Genomic DNA, 21317 nt, shown 5'->3' with positions numbered 1-21317 from the left:
GGTGTGTGTGCATTATTATCCAGGCTTTAATTATGGGGTCCCTTGCCGTGTTCTCCACGGGCTCCCTGCCTCCCTCTGCACACAGAATGGACTTTGCTCACTTAATGAGCAGCTATTCAGGATTTTGTTTTCTCTTATTGTTCACTCTGTGCCCTTCTGCCTTATTTACCAGGCTCTGTTCAAGCCCTGTTCCAGAGGCAGAATTATTAATTTCCTCTTGAACTTCTGCCGATCTCGTCGCTATTGTATCTGAGCAGTTGATGAACAGTTAATTAATTTTCCCCAAACCTCTGTGAGATGAAGGGATGTTTTAAAGATGGGGAAACAAAGCACGGGGAGATTAAATGAAAAAGAATAACTTGTCGTTTTAGGAGCCAATTAGAGCTGGCACAAGCCTGCTCTTTTGCCTGGCGCATAGCATTCTGTGGCATGCTTGTGGGTCCTGGCTTCAGATGCTGCTTCTGCTGCTCCACAGGGCTTTCCTTCCTGGATTGGCCTTGGTTTGAGTGGCCTTGTCAGTCTCCACACAGCCCAGCTCTCCTTGGGAGCATTCAGCTCCTTGAGCCATATGAGCCCCCCTTCTTCTTCTCACTCCTGCTTCCTTCCACAGGGCACCACACAGAATGCCTCTGTCCTGAGCCCTGCCCTCACCCCTAGGGCTGTTCTTGTCTGGAGCTAAGCAAGTGACTTAACTACATCTCCATCCTGTCTAGTGGTTGTTCTTGCCAGTGTGATGGTGTTCCTTCTCATCACTCCCTCTCCAGCTCTTGAGGCCTGGGAGAAAAGCTTTCAGCAGATTCCTCCCTTGGGTCATGAATCCACCCATAGCTGTCTTTTGAGCATTCAGCTTTCTTCCAGTGGTTCTGATCCCTTCTCCTCTCCCCACTCCTCTGCTCTCTCTCTCTTTGGCCTGACTTCTCCTGGCTGATGTTACCCAGGCGAGGGAGGCACCTCTTAAGGTACAGGAGTCTGCTCTGCAGCCAGGTAAATAATATTTTTCCCTGTTTTTATCTTCTCCAGAGATTCTGGACTGGAGGGATTAAAAAAGTGACAGTGGATGCAGGTTGCACGTGTGTTTGATGGCCAGACGAGAACCATACCCTAAAGGCTGGATTTTCTAAGCTAGCATCCACACTGAAAATCAGAGCTTTCAAATATACCTTGAACTGAGACTCTGCAGAAGCAGAACAACTTCACATCTGGCGTGTGTTGAGGTGTTTGACCAAGGCATGTTTGGAGAGAGAGCTTAGGCTTTCCTTGTGGACGGTGAATGCTGCCCATGTGCCTGTAGCAGTGAGCCTTATAAGCTCCTCCTGCTTTCTTCTTGCAGCCTGTTGAAATATTCTGCATAGCACTCACACTCAGAGGAGGATTACTCTTATTTCATCCAGGCGGTACATGCAACTTCTAAGCTGTAGATGGTTTCAGTATATGGAAATGTGTTATGAGCTGTCCTCATTCCCCACCTGTGCAGTGCAGGTTGGATGTGTCTGCAGCTGTTTCCTCCTGTGTCCCTACACCTGGGCCACCAGCACGTTTCCCTGCAGGTAGGCAGCTGCTAAGGCATGTAACCCAAATGTTGTTTTTTAGCTGCTGTGTCGGCTTTGCTTCCTTCTGGCAAAGGGGGAATGAGGAGGTAAGGGAACAGCGAGGGAGAATGAAATGGCAGCAGATGCAGCCCTTCAGACATTAGTCCAGCAGCATTCATGGGGACACATGCCTGATAGCAGTGAGGAGGCTGCTGTCTGCATTGTGATGGATTATACTGGGCTTTTTCCGTGCTTGCAAGCCAGCTGTGCTTGGGGAGCTTGACCTTAGCCTGGGGTCCCCTCCAGGCCTCAGTCACTCTGTCCTGTCTTCTCTCACGCTTGTGTTTGTGCTTCTCAGGCTCTCCCCTCCTTCCCCTGCCCTCTCACCGTCCTTGGCGGCGAGGACGCGGCATTCTCGGAAGCAGTCCTTGCTTAATTCAGCTCTCATTCAAGCCAGCACAAGCAGAGTTTGTTCGGTTTTGGACATTCCCCCATCCAGCTTCATCTTGTTTGTGCAGCTCTGCTGCTCTCGCCTCGCCATCCTGTCCCCCTCTGTCTTCTCCCAGCACTGACCCTCAGTGTTTTGCAGCATTGCAGAAGAGGGTGCTTATGTGAGAGCAGTATTAACCACGAGTCGCAAATCACTCTGGCATTACCATGTAATTTTGAGTGTGCATGGCTTGATTTTTTTAATTAGTATTTAACTGCTCTGTTTTTCAGTTGAGTCCAAGTTTCTCTATTTTATCTTTCCCCAGAAATAGACAGGCTTCTCTGGGTGGAGCAGGGGACCAGGAATGCTGGGTTGTACCACAGATGTTCTTCCAGTTACTCGTTCTGTCAATGGGTCTGGTGGGTGACGAGGCTGTTCCTCAACATACTGGAGCAGAAAACAACTACCCTGACTGTCTGACCTGCCTCCTTCTTTTCCAGTGGGATTATTTTACCTCAGGAAGTAAACTAAATTCAGCAGGCTCTCCTCCAGGTCATGGAACCCTTGTGCCAGCTGAGGAGCCTGTAGGAATTATCAGCTGCCATGGGTTATGTCACTGGAAAATACTCCTGAGAAATAGTGTTAAGCATATTGACCAGGACACTAAACAAGGTTTAATAACCTGGGAGAACGTTTTTTAATGAAGCAACTGGGACTTTGTAATCTGTTTTACCCCACTTCTGCCATTCAGCCAGCTTGCATGCCTCTTAATCTTTTAAGCTTTAATTTCACTCACAACTCAGACTGCAGCCGTTACTGACTTTCGGCTTTATGATTACATTCATGAGCTTTTCTTATTTTCTAGTCCTTGACTGTAGAGGAGTTTTAAAAGGGGAGAGTTGAAATGCTGCTGCTTTTTCTTCATTGATATGTGACTATCAGTAGAAAACATGTAAAATTCTGGGGAAGTAGTTTGAGGACTTAATGTCAGCTGTTGGGGCTGTTCACTGCTCTCATAGCCCAGGGCACATTGGAGTTTGGTGCTGGCAGCATTTTACAGTGAGGGTGAGCCTGGTCTTTCACTGACAGGGGCTGTGTTGCAGACGTGGGACAGACTAGTAAGTCAGACTGAAGTAGTGCCAGAAGCTAGGGCTGCGGTCCTTGGGTACCTAGAGCTGCTGGCATGGCTGTGGTGTGTGAAAAGCCAGGTACAGGGAAAGCAGAGGGGAATGCTGGCAGGATGCTGTGGAACATCAGGCGGTCTGTAAGGTGCCGAGGCTGCAGCCGGGACAGAGAGGTGTGGGTGGCGTTTCAGGATAGAGAGGTGCCATTAATTCAGAGATGCTGCCCAAGGCAATCAGAAGAGTTGCAAATGGAATCCTTTCAGCATCAAACTAAACAAAACTAAACTACTTCCTAATTGCCACAAAACACCATCAACCACTTTAGGTTAAGTTTTCTCTGTCAAAATTGACATACAGATCAATACTGTGGATGTACCATTTGTAGTATTTTTTCTCAAATCATTTATAGTGTAAAAGCAAGGGAGATCATAAAACCTATTTTTTTTACTTCTGGCAAGGACTGGCCAGTCTGAAGAGACTCGGAGATGTTTACTCCGTATACACCTTCCTGTCCACAGCTATCCTTGAATTCTGCTGTGGATCTTGTGGTCCAGCAGAGGCCTTGGGGTCCTGCTGCCTCAGCACTGTGGGAATCTGAGCTAAAGAGACATGCTGGTCCGAATAACTCAGGGATGATTATGACTGCCAGTTGAGCAGAGGAGTATTTCTGGCTTTGTCCTGAGGTTTGGAGAGTGTCCACTGTTTCCATTCTGAGAATGTCACATAGACAGATTGCTGCAGCAGTGATGAAAATATCAAGAGAGGCTTAAAAAAGCAAATATTCTTGGGGAAGTAATGAGAATAGATGGAGTTGGTGCACAGTGTACGGACTGGGAGCCAGAGTGACAGCTGAGCTCTGCAGTGAACGGCAAACCAGAGGTGAAATTAAGGGGCTGGTAATTGGAAGGAGGCTTTCCTCACAGCGAGTCCCTTAGATCATGGCTGCTTTAACTGTCTGAGAGAGATGGATATTTTAAGGCCTGGATTTTAATTTGGCCTGACCTGTGCTCATAGTTGGTGCTTTGCTGAAGCTGGGAGTTGTGGTTAGTATTGGTCAGAGCCTCAAGCAAGCCCAAATGCTGCATCGTGGTACCCTGGGATCTTTGGCCAAAATTATGGTCTGGAGACTGAGCTGGATACTCATAGTTTCCTGGGATATTTGGACATGACCATGGGGTATAGAGGGAGTGTCACTTAGTCCAGGACATCCTGCTGTGCTGTCAGTTGCAGCACAGGGGCCTCTGGCTGATGCTGGCTGCCTGCTGGCTTTCCTGGGGCTCTGCACAGGAAAGCAGTGGCTTTCCATGGGGGAATCTGTCTAAAAGGTCCGCTGTGGCAGAGTGGTTCAGTGTGCCAGGAGGGGGTGTGGGATCAGGACTCCGGAGATGGCACCTCTGAGATCCTGTTGGACCTGCTTGGCTGATTCTCTGAATTATGGACGTGTCAAAAGTGCCACTAAGAACACACCACCCTCCAAACCATACCAAGTCCTGCATGTGTCTCCCAGGAAAGGTGCAGAGGTTCTGCAATGGCTTCCTGACAGCCACAGGTGGATCTACAGCCTAGTTTAATGTAAAGATGAATACAAGTAAGGAACTGACACACTCTCCCATGAATCTCTGATGCTTCACTGGTACTGTAACCAGTGAGAATGTGCAGGCAGGTGGCCGTGTCTTTGAAGTTACCTGAGCTGAGCAAAGTAATCAGCTGCAAAGTTTAAAGGTGGAGCTTGTGTCCTGATACCTGAGGTAGAGCCCTTTTTATTTTTGTATAATTCTGAATGCATAAGACATGGATTAACTGCAAACTATGTCCAGCCTGATTCCCTGAAAATCTGTCCCTGAAAATCTGACCTCCACCTGCGTTCACTTCTTCCTGTAACAGTGGCCAGCAGTTGGTTGTTTCTCTTGCTTTGGCATGAGTTCCTGCTGTGTTATCACGGGGCTGATTGGAAATTGTGTTGAGGGTTTCCAGAACAATAGTGTCAGGAGCACAGCCCCCTCTGGAGGGGACCCCAGCAGGCTTCAGAAGGCCCCTCCTCAGCTCCGAGGGCAGCTCCTGCAAACCAGGATCACCGTGTGAGGAGGTTCCAGCACACGTCTGGCTGCAGCTGACCCAGAGGACTGACGCAGCGTGCTGCCGGCCGGCTGTCGTGGGCCAGGGGCTTGCAAGGGATCACAGCGAGCAGCAGCTTTGTCAGGCGGCACAGAACAGCGCTCTAAAGCCAGATTCCTGCATCTGCTAGCGTGTCGTAAGAGCTTCCCTAATCACTTCTGTGCAGTCCACATCAAAGAGGGGAAGCGTGAGGTCTGACCCAGATTCTCTGCTTCTGGATGCCTTTTGACAGTGGTGGATTTACTGCTGCTACATCTCTGTTGACCTCCATAGACTCTTAAGGCTAATCACTTGCAGGGATTGTCTTTAATCTTTTGGCACCCTCGTCCAAGCATTCCTGCCTCTCCACAACAGCAAATTAGGTTATTAGCTCTTAATACCTAAAAATCTAGACCTTCTGTGCCAGAGGGTAACCGAGAAACAAGATTAGGGAGATTGCTTCCAAAGCCTAGCATTTCCCAGCAGTGTTTGTAGCTGATCAACACTTGAGAATGTCAAGCAAAAAAACCAGCCATGAGATGAGGAAAACCCCCAAAATAATTCAGAGTGAGGAAGACCCCTGAAGAACATGGATGCGATTACATGCTTCTCCTGGAAGTTTAGCAACCAGAATACTCAGGAATGCACACGTGCTCTGCCACATGTGCCACTGTGGGCAGAGCAGGCTGGAAAACAGCCAGCTGGGTGGCCTCTGGTGATGGTTATTTCCTGGATGGGAGAAGAGCTTCCATACTTCTAAGAGCAGAGAAACAATTTGGAAGAGCAGAAGAGAGAAGGGTCAGTTTTACAGGGGATAAATGGTGAAGTTCCAGAATGAGGCATGGGGCATATTGCTACTGAGGTCCTGGTTACCCTGAGCCAACTTCAGTTCAACACAGGCAGCAGACACCAGTGTCTGATTTTAGGGGATTTTTCCCTCTGCTGCTTGATCTCCACAAGTGTTCTAGATGGAGGAGATGGTGTCTGCTGCACAGGGCCACAGCTTCAGGGGTTGCAAACCTCAGGAATCAAGAAACTGAGAAAATCCTGATTTTCCTGCTCTCCAGCCCATCAAAAAGGGAAGTTAGCATTCTGAGTAGTAAATGTTAGATGTGGGATTTTGCAGGGTGAAAGTTTACCTGTGAGAAACCAGGTACCCATTATAGGTAAGTTTACCCCTAGGTGTGATGCTGTGGCATGCAGGGGAGCAGGCTCAGTGTGTCTTGTGAGGAGCCATCAGAGGATGCTCTTGTTTAAGCCTTTACTTCAGAGCTCTTCTTTTCAGCTCAGGGGAGCTGGGTCAAGGGGCAGCTAAGAGGGCACTTGTCTGGGGTTTGAATTTCAGGTGCTCACTTCAAAAGGAGGAAACATCACTGGATTGACAATCAGTGGTTCTACAGCTGCCTCCTTGTGCTCAGCTCCTGCAGGACCGGCTCACTGCTGGGTTACAGTATGGATAGTATAAAAAACTCAAATTTGATTATGTTTTTACCCAAGCTGTTTGCTTCTCTGATTTGTTTTCTGCCTTGCTGATCTGTAGTTTAAGTGTTTTCCAGCATGTTAGGTTTATGGGGAATCCTTGGTGGCTGCAAGGCACAACTTAGGCCTTGAGGAGCTCGGTAGTTCTGCCTCAGGACGTGGTTCTGACCAGCAGGCTGAGCGCTGCCATTGCTCTCAGTGCTCATGAGCTCCTTTCACCCTTGGCACGTGGTTGCCTTACGTGCGTGGCTTCCCTGTATCATGCGAACCAAATGCTTCAGAAGCTTCAGCTAGGTGACTTGGGCCCTAAAGACATCTGAGATTTAACTGCCCCAGTTATTGCACCAGGGAGACCCACTCGGATGTCTGTGAAATTTGGGCAGCCTGTACAGGTGCCAGGCATGAGCATGTTCCCTTCAGTCCAATCAGGAATCGGCAGAAGAGTCCTTGTGATTGCCACAGGATCTTGATCTATCAGTTCTGGGCAGTACGTCCCTACTAGAAAGCCCCATTTAAGCATCTGGATCTCACTGTGCTCATTCAGGCATCTGAGGAAAATTTCTTGGGAAAATATTATCCTGCACCTTCAGGATCATTGTAGAATATTAAAGAACAGGAGGAATACTACCTTGACTCCTCGTAGCCAGGGGACCTTGCTTTCAGAGGTGTGCTGTGCTGTGTGGTGAGACCCCTCAGGCTAGGGACAGAGGTTATGAGACAGAGCCTCTTCCTGTAGGGGCTTCTGTGTGCAGAGCCAAAGTTTACAGCTGTAAAATCCCCACCAGCATCCACACTGAGGCAAGTGCAGAGGACCTTCAGCAGCATCTTGAAAACTGAGTGGAATAACGTCAAATTGTTCTGTAAACTCTATTGCAAAATTTCTTGCAAACTCTTTGGAGCAAAATGTGCTCAATCAGAATGAAGGGGCACACTGATGTAAAATGTGAGATTTAATTGAGGATCCCTGAATAGAGTTATGAACCCAACTCCATGTTCCTACATTTGGAAATTTCCATCAGAAAGCATCTTCATTCATCTGTGTGTGTGTGTGTGTGCCTTGAAATGTATTGTCAGCTGGTAGAAATCTGGTTTGATCAAGGGCTTTAAAAGCCTGCTTTTTTTGCTTCAGGTAGGAGTTTCTAACATGTAAATGGTTGCATAAAGAGACTTTACACTGGGCATAAATTATATCAATTTTAGAAAGCCATGCTACTAAGAGACTGTAGAGATTTTTTTAGGTATAACGGTCAGTATCTTTTTACAGCATTTGTTTCATAAGCAGTTTTAGAAAATTCCAATATTATGAGGTAATATGAAGAGAAATTTGGGCAACTCTTCTTGCTAACACTGAAATAGAACTGAAAATTAAGTCACTGTTCATGTGACTGAATTCATACACAAGCAAGACTGGAGGGTATGGTCAGAAAATTCATATATGTGTTCAGATCCAATCAGTGTAAATGAATCATCTTCCTCCTTCAGCTTTACACCTTTGAAGGATGTGACCCAGAGTATTTGAAATGCACTCCAGGAATGGGAAATAGAGATTTGAAGAGAAGCTTCTAGAGAGGGGACTTCCTAGAGCTGCAAAAAGTAGAATCATATTGAAGATGTTACCTCCATGACTGCTTTTAATTTATCCTTTTGAATACTATTAATGAACTTAAAGGATAAATTAATTCACTGGTATTTTCCTGTAAGGTCTGAATTGTAGGCTCGTGCAGCCTGCAGTGAGAATTCTTCATAATTTCTGTGGCTTTGGAAGGTGTTGAGTGATGTGAACTGCACAGTGATCCCTTTTTATTCTCCATTGCATATAAATTCCTGGGTTTTGTTCGTGGCACTTTGCTGGAGCGTTGACTTGAGTGTCCCAAAACCTGTGTAGATGCACACAGAGCTGTAGTAATGCTCATCAGTGCTGGTAAAGCCTGAGCCCCTCCCTTCCTGTAAAGCAGCACCCCTCACAGACTCCTTGGGCACGTGCAGCCTGACGTGGGGGACAGCTGAGTCCACAGGTACTTCAGATGTGGCCATTCCTGTTTCCCTTGTAGCTGTTCCCCCAGCAGCCACAAAAAGTGTTTCCCGTCTTGGGCCTCTTTCCTCGAGTTCCCAGCACATGTGGGGACAGCTCCCACAGAGTGACAGGCAGAACCTGGGCACACACACTGCTGGTGTGGCAGTCGTGCTGGAGAGAGCCTGGCTGACACCCTCTTTTTGCCTGTTTCCCCAGGTTGTTGCACTGTCCTCGTGGAGTCTCTTGAGAGATTCAATCTACTACACGCTGTCTGTTGTTGCACTCATCGTGGTAAGTTTTTGAAGGTTCTTCATCTGTGGGAGCCCATGTCTACTGCCACCTGTAAAGGGAACCTGCATGGCATCACAGTCTTGTAGCTGGGATCCCAGCTGGAGCTGGGAGATTACTTCTTGTGGAAAACTGCTTGTGGTCTCCCTGGTTCTGCTGGGAAGTTTGGCCCGAGGGCAGGAGATGCAGGATTGTCAGGAGATGTCAGGAGACACTCCTGATAGCTGAGGTGGGGTGTGGTGGCCCAGTGCAGACTTGGGGTGCAGAGTTAAACCCACGTTCTGAGCCCCCAGGCAGCCCTGCAGTGCTCTCCTGGCAGTGGCCTTCATGACTTGCTAAAAAACGTGTCACTAAACTATAAGGAGGCAGCACTTGTGCCCAGAGGAGAGAGATCTGAGCAGCTACTACAAAACATTCAGGTTAGTTTTTCCACACATAATAGGGCATCAGTGCATGCTGAAAGCAAGTCCTCAAAGACTACATTTTGAGTGGTTCCTTAGTGCTGCGCCTATCCCGGTTTTCATCAAGCTGAGAAAATTGTCCAGATCTCTCAGAATTGGGCTATTCGGTGAAATCAGGTTGGCACAAATGCTAGGTAAAGACACTGCTGTCAGTTTAGCATTACCTTTGCAACCAATACCAAACAATGCCAAGAAATGTAAAAATGGAGTTTTCAGGTAGCAGTTGCACTTCTTTTTTTTCCCCCCAGCCTAGTCTAGTACTCCAGACTCCCTAAGACAGGAGGAGTGATTTTGTGAGGTTAACTTCCATATGTCAGTGAGAAGGGGACTTCAGAGTCAGAAGAGGCTCACTTGCATTTCTGCATCTGGGTTACTTTGGTTAGTGTATTTCAGCAGTGGGTTTTGGTTTGTTTCCTCCCGCCTGTGTTTCCAGAAATACTCTGTAGCTGCAAAGGCCTCTATCTGCCTCATCCCAAACAGGGAATCTTTCTCAACCTGTTTGTACTTTTATTCTCCATACTGCAAGGCCAGACATTTTATACCTGGTGAAAAAATAACTTCTTTACATAATTGTTAGCGATGAGCTGCAAAACCAAAAACTTTTTTGCTTTGACAGCTAGAGAGCAGCCTCATACCAAAAAGTGTTGCTAAACAGCAAACAGAGCCACACATACTAATTGTAGTGAATTCCATTGCACAAGCTTAAAGACATCCAGCAAGCATTCTTAGGTCACTTCACAGGAAGCACAGATGTGGGCATCTGCCTGGCATCTGGCCTCCTGGTGCTTGGACTGGACATTTCATTCATTGTGTGGAGGCAGAAAAGTTGAAAATCTCTTCATTCAGTCATTACTTTTAAATTCTTTAAGCAAGGCAGGGCTTTTTTCATGCCTGGCTCATCCCCATGGTTGTCAGCTGCATCAGGATGTGGAGAACAATTCTCTACTCCTTTGTGTCCAGTGCACCCTTGAAATTCCTATCTACTATTTCTGTGCCATGAGGAAGTTGTGTGGCTTGCAGAACAGACATCTCTGTTACCCCTAAGACTTCTCTCCAATACTTTATTTCTGTATAAGCTGTTCTTTGCAATTACAGAACTGCAGGAGTCTTCTTTTGGGAGTGTACCACATAATACCAGGATAAGGTTATTTTTTCCCTAAGCCATGAGTTAGCTTCTCTCCAGCTATATGCCAGCTCTTCTGCTCATCTTTTCAGTGGCAGAATTCAAGGCCCTCCAGGCAGCCAGGGTAGCAGGATAATGCAGCTCCAGGCATTAGTGGCTTAATGGCTTGAAGGCATTGCTAGAATTTTTATTCCCATGTTACAGCACTACCTGGTTAATTTGGCTTGGGAGAGGTGGAGCACATCCCAGGTCTTTCAGTGTTACTCCATAACAATCATTGCAAATGACTTAAACACATATGAGGGAAAAGCAGAGAAAGGTGGGAGGAAGGGAAAACATTGTGTTTAAAGGTTTAGCTTCCTGCTATCTGACGTACCGACCCTTTTGTATGCAATATTGCTCCCCAGCTGATAGTACACAAGATTTTTTCCTTTCAGAGTCAAATACTGCTTCAGTTTAAGAAATTTCTACTTCTGGAAGCCCTGGCTTCCCAGTGTCTCTAATTTGTCCCGTCCTTTTAAGACAATCAAAATGAGGTGGCAAGACACTGTTCCTCAAATTGACTCTCCAGTCCCCCATGGCTCGGGTGGGAGATGAGCCACAGGCTCTGTGCAGGGCACAGCATAACCTGCTTGTGGTTCCTCCTTCACTAGATTTGTGTGCTCCTTTTAGAAGACACTTGAGTGCTTTATATATATGCAGGGATAATTTTTCCATATGAGGGCATGGAGACTTCTCTGCAGCTGGAATACAGTCATCAGTCTTGAAGAATTATATTGTTTGTAGAAGTTTGTTCTTGTGGTGTTTCAAACAACAGCCTGTGGTGCTGTGTTAAAAGTTCCACTCTGCTGATATCTTTACTAATCATATATGCACCTGAGGGGAAATATATATATTCTTCCCAATGCTGAGTTACAGCAACTTTAAAAAGCTTGATATACTGTGCTGGGTAAATCAATATGACTCTGTCTCCATTTGCACTAGAAAAAGAAGTACAACGCTGTTGTAAGAAATAAAGCAGTATAGACTCACCTGTTTGATGCTCCAGCCATTTGATGAGAGAGAGCTCTAAACCACAGAGGTTAGAAGTGGATAAGACACATTTACCGTACTTAATTCATTTTGATTCAGCCCTACGATTTTAACTTTACAGTAATATTACAATGATACCTTGTCTTCTTGTAGAGTTTGGCAAAACTTATTCTCTTGAAAGGAAAAAGATGCCTCTGTATCTTAACTTGAAGGGACATGGTCAGAGTCATTAGTGGCAGAATTGAGATTGGTGCTATTTTTAGTCACAGAAGTCAATGCACACGCTTTCACATCCCATTGCACCAAAATATTGTAACCTAAAACAGGCCTTGTCAGATTAGATCACGGTGACTGGGAACTGTAATTTACGACATTTTGTAGTCATGTTTTCTTCCAGTAACCAGTGTAACTCTTGCCTCGTGCCGGCTGTCACACAGGAGTTGCTATTTACGGCTGTATGGCCAACGGGAAGCGTTCACTGTGCTTTCAGGGCCTCGTGCCTTTGCCCTCCTGTTTCCCCGGGGCACGGCTTTGGATCTCTAATCCCCGGTGCGGGCACGCATTTCCCTGCAGGTGCTTTGGAAGGGCCGAGTGGACCATGGCCCGTCACTGAGGCCGCGAGGGCTGCGTGCAGCCCCAGCTCCAGCCTCCTGCGGAGGCACCGGCACCGGGGGTCCCCTCTGCAGCCATCCCGCTGCGGTGGGAGGAGAGCCGGGGGCACGGGGAGCAGCAGGGCTGGCGGAGCACAGCAAGGGAAGGGGCTTGGTCACGGAGCACGGCTGCCACCTGCCAGTGCAGCCCTTCGGCCACTGCCAATGCGGGCCTTTTTCCTCATCCCTCGCCGTGGCGCTGCTCCTTCCCTCACGCACCTTCCCTCACGCCCCTCGGCGTGGTGCTGCTCCTTCCCTCACGCACCTTCCCTCACGCACCTTCCCTCACGCCCCTCGGCGTGGTGCTGCTCCTTCCCTCACGCACCTTCCCTCACGCCCCTCACCATGGCGCTGCACCTTCCCTCACGCACCTTCCCTCACGCACCTTCCCTCACGCCCCTCACCATGGCGCTGCACCTTCCCTCACGCCCCTCACCATGGCGCTGCACCTTCCCTCACGCCCCTCACCATGGCGCTGCTCCTTCCCTCACGCACCTTCCCTCACGCCCCTCACCATGGCGCTGCACCTTCCCTCACGCCCCTCACCATGGCGCTGCTCCTTCCCTCAGGGAGGAGGTACGTTCCTTTCCCTAGGAGGCTGCACAGCACTGTTGGGGAAGCCATAGTCCCCGTCCATCAGCAGGTGTGCCGAAGGGGCTGTCCCAGTAGCTACAGTCAGCTGAGGTAGTGTTCACCCCGCGCTGCTGGGGACAGCACGCCGGGCCCAGCGGGATGTGGCAGCAGCTGCGGAGCTTGCCCTGGATCTGCTGGCAGGTCACTCTGCGTCCGGCCGGGAGCCGGTGGGGAGGAGGCCGTGTCTGGTGAGACAGCCAGCTGGGTCAGAGTGGTGCAGCCCTGCCTCTGGCTCACCACTGCTTTCCCTCTAACTGCTGCACAAGGATCCGGTGGCATTTGGAAAGGAGTACCTGCTTGCCTTGACTAGGTGAGAGAAACTAAAGGTTGAGAAGTTCAAAGGCTGGGAAGGAGGGCAGTGCCAAAATACACCTGAGCTTAATGCAATTGCCACAAGCCCTCTGCTTTACTCTTACTGGCTTGCTTTACTCTGTCCCCTGCCTCAGGTGATGACTTATTTTCAACTGTGGTTTTGTGTATAACGTGCTATTTTAAAATCTTTTCTCCACAGTTTATTTATGATGAAAGAGTTTCCTGGTAAGTGAATCCTTTTTCAGTTTTTTTTTTTTGGTTATACCACAAAAGCTGCCATAATTAGTGTTTATGAGGAGAAAAGGAGACAGCTAAAAAGTTCTGCAGGGCAGCTGCTGTGTGAGAAACGTCAGCACAAGACAGGCTAGAATAAGTAATTTTTGGAGCTAGAGAAGACAGCCCAGGAGAGTGTCACTCAGACTGTTCCTGGTACAGCGGCAGCAGTCAGTGCCCTTTGCATGCCCTGCAGCAGCCTGGGGATGACAGTGTGCTCAGCAGAGTTGTGGGTGTGCCAGAAGGGACCACCCAAGCAGTCATAAATAAGTGTGTAGCTGGATTTTTCGTAATTTAGTGAATGGCCAATTTAAAGAAATAAAAATAATAATAATAATAAAAGATATCCCTATTAATGTGTTAAAGTGCAGTGAAGTAGGTATGGTGGTTTAGGAGGGCTGCAGATACTTCTCAGTTGCTTTGGTCTCATGGTTTTGTTTCCAACACATTCCAGAGGTGTTGTGGTGACATCTGGAGGTGACAGCCTTGGCTTTGGTATCACTCCCAGCTGCTGTAATTTGGATTACAAGCACTAGGGAGCATCAGGCTGCTTAGGCCGGTGTTTTCCCTCACTGGCTCTTGCTCATTTCAGAGGCAGGTTTCAAATACCCGTTCTTGGCAATGGCCTTGTTTTCTGTGTTGATTTTTTTGTGTGTGTGGTTTTTTTTTTTAACTGAAATTCACTCGAGGGCTAGTTGTATTTAACTGTGCTCTTAAAAAAAACAAAAGTAAACCGTAACACAGAAGCTGAAAGTTGAGTCTTCAGAAGCAGGGAATGAGACATTGATACAGTTAGTGCAATATCTCACAATCCTTGTGGACAAAATGTTCCATGAGTTTAGCATACAGTAGTTTGATAATGGATGATTTCCCCACAAGGGCTAACAGTTTGTCTTGGGGAACGAAGCAGAATATAGCATTTTGGACAGTGAAAAAATTTACCTAGAAACAAGCTCTAAAAGTCATATTGTAATTTGTTTTCATACAAATTTCATGATTCCATTAGTTTGACCCAGAAACAGCAGAGGGAAGAAACCTGTCAGTATGTAATCAGCAGTTTGAACTGCTGTCTGCTGCACTCAGTGCTCATGCAGCAGCAGTAGTGGCAGAGCAGCTGTCCTAGCTCAGGTTGCCTTAGCATGATCAGCTTTACAAAGCCCAGCATCCTGCTCTACACCCCTGCAGGCAGAGCAGGGTGGCTGCTCCCCTCCCTTGGCCACATCCCTTGGTTATGGCCCTGGTGTGTGATTTGCTCACTGAACTCCTGGGTTTTGCCACTTGTTCTTAGCTGACAGGTCAGTTTGGCCAAGTAAAATCACAGAAGCCAAGAAAACAAAGGTGGCATCATGCATGGATGTGCGAGCCGTTTCTTTATGCATCCCTTTTTTTTTTAGAGGAATGTTAAGGCAGCCCAGGAGGGTCAAGCCTTTCTCTGCACACTTGCGGTGTGGCAGATGGGGAATGGCTGATGCTGTGCCCTGCTCTGATGTGTTTATGTGTTGCTCTTGTTTCCAGGTGGGAGTCCTTAGTCTTGGTGCTGATGTATGTCATCTACATCTTTATAATGAAGTAAGTCAAATGTGCCCTCAGCTTATCTAAATTCTAAGGCTCCCTGCTCCCCTTGCCTCACCTAGCCTTTACAGCAAGAAGCAGCAGCCTCCAGTTCTGCCAGATGAGGTTTAGCTTGGCTGTTAGGGAAAATTTCTTCACCAAAAGGGTGAAGAAACAGGCTTCCTAGGCCAGTGGTGGAATCATTTCCCTGAAGGGGTTTAAAAGATGTGTAAAAATATGGCACTTAGGGACATGGCTTAGCTGTGGGCTTGGCAGTGCTGAATTAACACTGGACTTGATGATTGTGGAGGTTTTTTCCAACCTAAACTATCCTGTGAATCTGTGCTTTATGGATCTTGTCCTGTGTGAACTGACCAAGGCTAATGCAGACAACCTGTGGCAGAGAAGAGACCTGGATCCATTCTCAAGTCCCACCAAAATAGTCTCTTCTGACTTTACTCTAGTATTCCTACTCAGAAATAAGCAGGAGTGAGATTCTAGTCTACTTTTTGTGGGTGCAAAGCTCTGCAGCAGCTCTTAGCAGATCTGCTTACCTGGAGACGCGTGATAAAACTACAGCACAGTCAGCAGTGATTTTCTGATCATCTGGCCTGTGTGATTTCTTCCACACAAGGTCTTGCTATTAAAACTGGTCTATTCTGCTCCTCCTGTCTTGTTTTCAAAAGCCAGTGGTAAGGAAACCCAGATTCAAACTGGAACATTCAACAATACCTACCAGCTGCCAAGCACACCACTGACTCTTGTCTCCACAAGTAAGACTAGAGATTTATTTTGAAATGATGAGTAGAGTAAATATTGTGAAAGCAATTCTCAGTGAGAACAGCAAAACACTCAGGCTGGCTGAAGGGAACACAAGTCAGAATTCATCTAATAATTGAAAATTTTGACATGGAGGGTAGGTTCACTCTTGGAACAATTAACTGACCAGCAAGACAGTTGTAATGTGTGCAGTTTTTTTCCTAAAAAAACAACATTGTAATGTGAACAGGCTTTTCAGACCTGTTTGGATATAGCTTGAAAGGTGGTCACCCTAGTTAGGGACCTCTGCCTGGTGTATATAGGCGTCTACCCTTGCCTTTGAGTGTCATGGGGAGAGTCTTGGCTCATATTTGTGTCCGCTCTTGGATGCTCCAAGAAGCAAGGATTATTCTCCACCCCTGCCAAAGCTGACGTGAATTTAGCATAAGGTGTTGTGTTTCTGGGTTGAGTCATCACAGTAAAATCATGGTGATACTCAGGTGTGGTTATGTGATAAAAAATACACTTGGATGATGACAAGCAAAGATTACTTATGATACAGAATATTCATTGCACCTAACACATAAACGTGCATGTCATTCAAGATCCATGACTTCTATCTTTCATAGCCTTTTGGGTACAGAGAGACTGTGTGATGTACAATTTAGCTGGAGCACTGGGATACTCCTTAAAACCAGAGGAGTTTTCTTCCCTCCCTTAGCTGTATTGCATGATACAAGGCTAGGAAAGGAAGACTGTCAAGAAATAAAAGTACATCCTTGAGTTTGTTTCATTTGTGCAGGTACAACTCAACCATTCATCACTGCTTTGAGAGGAAGACAAAAAACTCTGCAAATATGGTGAATGGTTTAGCAAGTAACACGGAAATGGACGACAACAGCAACTGCGATGCCACAGTGGTGTTACTAAAGAAAGGTAACTGTTCCAGTAAGTCACCCTCTCACTTGCATCATTCTGGGTGTTCTCTCCTTGCTCACATGGTGGGCACTGCTGCTGTCTTGTAAGCCGTGAAATAGGAGGGGCCAGGTGGCCCTTGTGGAACCCCTCTCACATGAGAGGGGCATGGTGTGGTGATCCCAGCCACCACAGCCTGTGCTACTGGAGGTGGCTGAGGCCTCTTGTGGCTGATTCTTGCTGCTGGACAAGTGCTTGGCTGTAAGGACTCCTTCAAGCCTAGGGGCTGCTTATCTAGCCTGTTACAGCCATTTAAAATCCTCCTGTGGGCACTGTTACTCTGTGCTGAAGTTGCCCATTTACAGCATCTCCAGTTAAATTTAACTCCACTCCAAAGGGACATCAACTGAGCAAGAAAAAAGGCCCTACTTAGTGCACAGTGTACACTTTACTCCCAGTAAAGGGACAGTGAGGACTCCGTGTGGGTCTGGGTACTGAGCTCTTACTTCGCTTGCTGGCTTTACCATGCCCAACTTTTCCATGTAAGTGGTCTTTAAGGGTATTTCACTTCAGCTGAAATCCGGTCCAGTTTGACTTTAGTCATGATCATATATAAAAATGGTTGTGTTTCTTCAGCTTAAAAAAAAATTCCCCCATCCTGTAGCTCAGCAGCAGTAGTTCAATGTCTGCATTTGCAAGGATGTCCTGAACTGTATTCACAGTGGATTTATTTTGTCTTTAAAACAGTCACCAAGCATGTGTAGTATCTGCTTGGGATGTATATGTACCTGTCCTCAGAAATAACACTTCACTTTTCCCTGAGGCACTGACTTAGCCTGAGAAGAAGCTCTGTCTTGTCTGTCTTGTCATCTGTGGTCTCTGACCACAAATGGGCTGCCTCTTGTGTTTAGTTAGTCTATCAAAAATCCCTAACCAACCAACCAACCAACCAACCAAAAATAGGTCTGTTTTCTTGCACACAGGGCTTGATAGGCATAGTCAGTATATAGGAGGCAGTTAAACATGAAATGTAGTGGGGTTTACTTGCAGCAGCAAATGCTTGGAGTCTGCCAGCTCTCAGTTACAGGTCTGTAGCAGAGGGATGGCTGTCAGCAGTGCTGTGCACTCTGATTTGGGGAAACTGCTTTTTTGGGAATAGCTCTCTGTCACATGGAGCTCTCCACAGCAGAACTGTGCTGGCAGTGGAAAAACTCAGGAAAAAACAGGAAAGCTGGACTGGGAAAACTCACTGAGCACAAACTTAGGGCTGGCACATCCAACTTCAACCAGTGTCCTCAGGGTTAGTTCTGATGGTGGGATTTGGTTTAAATGTTCCCACAGTGGGTTTTTGCATACTCTGCTGGTAACTTTTTGATTCGGACACTTGTGGTTACTGGCCGAGGAAGGAAGACAAAAGGATTGCTTCATCTTCTTGCAGATTGTTCCTGTATTTCTTTGGCACTGGGCCACGGGAGGCCTGGAAAGGCAAGTGGTGCTGCTTTGTGTCCCAGCCAGGGGCACAGGGCCACCAACAGCACCTGCTGCCGTGGGGTGCCTGGGGGTTTCAGACACTCTGTCTTCTGGGGCCTTTTCTGAAGCTTTTTCTGAACAGAGGACCAAAAAGTCTGAAACAGAAAGATTTCTGTGTTTGGCAGTACTTCCAGGTGCCATTCAACAAATGCCAGTGTGGGAAAATGCACAAGGAAAAGCTGTCTAGTTGGTTTTTGTTGTTGGTTTGTTTTTTTTATTTCTCTAATATGACAGAGCTCAAATATCTACCCCATTCCATGGAAGCCTCAGTAGAGAAAAAAACGTAGCATGAAGGCTGAGGAGATAGTCTTCTTGTAAGTAAGACCAGCAGTGATGATTAAAAATGGTAATACCACAAAACATTTGCCAGTGTTTAAGACTGGTTTTAATAAACCTGTGCAGAAGTGTGTTGGGTAAGGCTTCAAAGTTTCCCTGCTGCCAAATCCCAGTCCTGGTGCAGAATTCACAGCCCAAGGTGTCTTGCAGGTGCAGGAAGAATGAACCCCAGAGGCAGCAGGCATCGGCACTGTGCCCCAGGTGGAGCACGATCCAGGGACCAGCCTTGTCTCCCTGTCCCTTTGCTCCCATGCTGTGGATTGCTCTGGCCATGTGCACTTGCTGCTGGGTTTGGTGGCAGCTCCCAGTCGGGAGCTGCAAGCCCAGGGTGCAGGAACTTTCTTTTGGTTTGAGTTGGTACCTTGCAGGAGCACAGCGTGGATGAGGACAATATCCTCACAGAAGTGCAGATGACAACGGGACGTAGCTGCCTTGGTGGCATAGCTGCTGTTGAAGCAGTGGTCTGCCTAACGCAGGCCTGTGATCAGCTGTGCAGAGCAGATTTAGTTCTTTGTAAGGAGCATGGATGATGATTCCATGTTGGCAATTTATTTGAAAACAGGAATACAGAGTGTGTAGAAGGCAGAAATTAAGGGCAGATGAGGCCTATTTTGAATGGTGTAGCTGAAAGAATGGTTCTTACAAAGAACTTCTGGAACCCATGGGTTTATTCTTCTTAGAGCCACATAGAGCAGAGGGAGAGACTGCTGGAAGAAGGCCTCAATTTGTTTTTGTTCCTTGGCTACAGGAAATTTCCACCGTAAAGCCTCAGTGATCATGGTTGATGAGCTGCTCTCTGCCTACCCACACCAGCTTTCATTTTCCGAAGCTGGGCTCCGGATCATGATAACCAGCCATTTCCCTCCCAAAACACGTCTCTCCATGGCCAGCCGTATGTTAATCAATGAGGTGTGTCTTTTATCTCCCCCACCTGCCCTTTTCTTTCTGAATTTGCCTTTTCCTGTGGCAGTGTTTGGCTTGAAATGCAACTCTGGTGTTTCTTCTGGATCCCTGATAGCACCTTCCCAGATTTTATCCTTCTGACACTGACTTCACTGAATCATTCCTTGCTCTCTGTCCCCGTGGAGATTTCTAGCACAGGTTGTTATGCAGTTATGTTACATGTAGCTGTTGCTCACAGGAGGTGCCCCCTGCATAGGTATGTTTAATAACATGGTACTACCCCGAGACTGCACTTAGCATGTCACTGGTCTTGGAGTACTCCTGGAGTCAATTCCACAGCCACTGGACCATCTCTTGTAAAAGCTGTACATGTGAGATTTATCTGGTGGTCTGCAAGCAAGCATCACGTTGTACTTGTTGAAAATCATTCCTTTTGCTTTTAAAGATAAATTTTTAAAGAATTCTACACATCTCTCTACCTCTGTTCCTTCCTTTTGCTTAAAAAAACTCAAATTTAAAAAAGTCTTATCTTTCAGCAAGACTTTGGCTTTATTTACAGAGACAGAGGCTGATCAACAGCAGGACTTACACCAATGGTGAGTCAGAAGTAGCAATCAAAATACCCATCAAGCACGTGGTGGAGAATGGAACAGGCCCCAGCAACTCTGCCGAGCGCGGTGTCAATGGCACGCGGCGGGACGAGGACGTGGCCGAGGCTGGGAACGAGAATGAGAACGAGGATAACGAGAACAACGAAAACGACGAGGAAGAGGATGAGGAGGATGATGATGACGACCATGAAGGGCCATACACACCTTTTGACCTACCCAGTAAGAAGCTCCTGCATTTGTGTGGTGTTTGGATATGGTGGAAAGCATTGCAGACTCACGTAGAGGTCTTTGGGAGCTTCCATCAACTTTCACTTTGCAGTGAGGCTCCTGGTCACATGTAAAAGGGATGGGGAACTGGGAAGCAGCAGGAACCTCTCAGGGTGCAGGGTCCTGGGGCTGGCACACTTCTGCTGCAGCTCCTGTGTTGGCCCTGTGCTGCTGTTGCAGTCATAGGGGAGATGCAGAAATCTCCACAGGGTGGATTCTGCCCCCAGAACATGGCCCACCCCCTGGAGAGATGGATCTCTGCTCACTGTGGAGGAAGCTGAGGGTGCCTGGACTGTTGGCAAGGAGCCTGAATGAAAGTCAGATGTGCCCATGGCTAGGACATACCTTTGCTGGGAGGTGAGGTGTGCTCTTACCTCAGTTGGACAATGCAGTGCTAGTGTGGGCAAGGCACTGGGGATGTTGATGTGGGGCAGAGACACAGGGTGGTCCTGAGTGTCTTTGCTTTCCTGCTGTTCACTAGGCACTGCCACAGTGCTTCCTGCTCTGCATGGAGGGCTTAGAAAGTCAGAGCAGCTGCGTGACTCGTGAGGACCCACATGTGCCTCAGGCTGCTGACCATTGCACCTGAAGGATGGAGATCTCCTTTTAGCCTAGTGCCTCTTACCACATCGGGGCTCTGGTCCTGGGGTGATCATGATCATGCTGTCCTGCCTTTGAGTCACAGTTGCCATAGCTGGCAAGATCTGCTGTGTTGCAGGCAGGCTGGAATACTGTAGGGATTGGTCCTACACTTTACAGGCAAGAAAAAAAATTTGGGAACTCCTGTTCAGGTCTCACTCAAACAGCATTTCTGTAGTTTGAGTGAGGAGAAGACCTGAGCCTTAAAGACAGTAGTTTAGATGTCCAATGGACTCTCATATGTGAAAGGCTGGCATGGACCTCTGGAGATCTCTGGTTCCAGCCCCTGCTTAGAGCAGGTCCTCCGAGCCTGTGTCCAGTTGAGTTTTGATTATCTATAAGGATGGACATCCAACAGACTTTT

General features: G+C 47.4%; 1 protein-coding gene across 3 annotated transcripts in view; it reads left to right on the top strand.

Annotated features, from left to right (window-relative positions):
- Nucleotides 1-21317, top strand: part of SLC24A3 (solute carrier family 24 member 3) — a 108501-nt gene that overhangs the window by 71276 nt on the left and 15908 nt on the right. For all 3 annotated transcript variants that reach the window (XM_088053580.1, XM_088053581.1, XM_088053579.1), the window contains exons 7-12: nt 8887-8961; nt 13369-13394; nt 14958-15011; nt 16555-16700; nt 19282-19442; nt 19996-20266. In XM_088053580.1, coding sequence (XP_087909706.1) covers nt 8887-8961; nt 13369-13394; nt 14958-15011; nt 16555-16700; nt 19282-19442; nt 19996-20266 — 733 coding nt within the window. The remainder of the gene's footprint in view (nt 1-8886; nt 8962-13368; nt 13395-14957; nt 15012-16554; nt 16701-19281; nt 19443-19995; nt 20267-21317) is intronic.

This window comes from Pseudopodoces humilis, chromosome 3 (genome assembly GCF_049639895.1).
Source record: "Pseudopodoces humilis isolate 2021_Gansu_Grassland_sample_001 chromosome 3, ASM4963989v1, whole genome shotgun sequence".
NCBI classification, from domain to species: Eukaryota; Metazoa; Chordata; class Aves; order Passeriformes; family Paridae; genus Pseudopodoces; species Pseudopodoces humilis.
The sequence above is the reverse complement of the archived record's forward strand: the minus strand, read 5'-3'. Positions and strand labels throughout refer to the sequence as shown.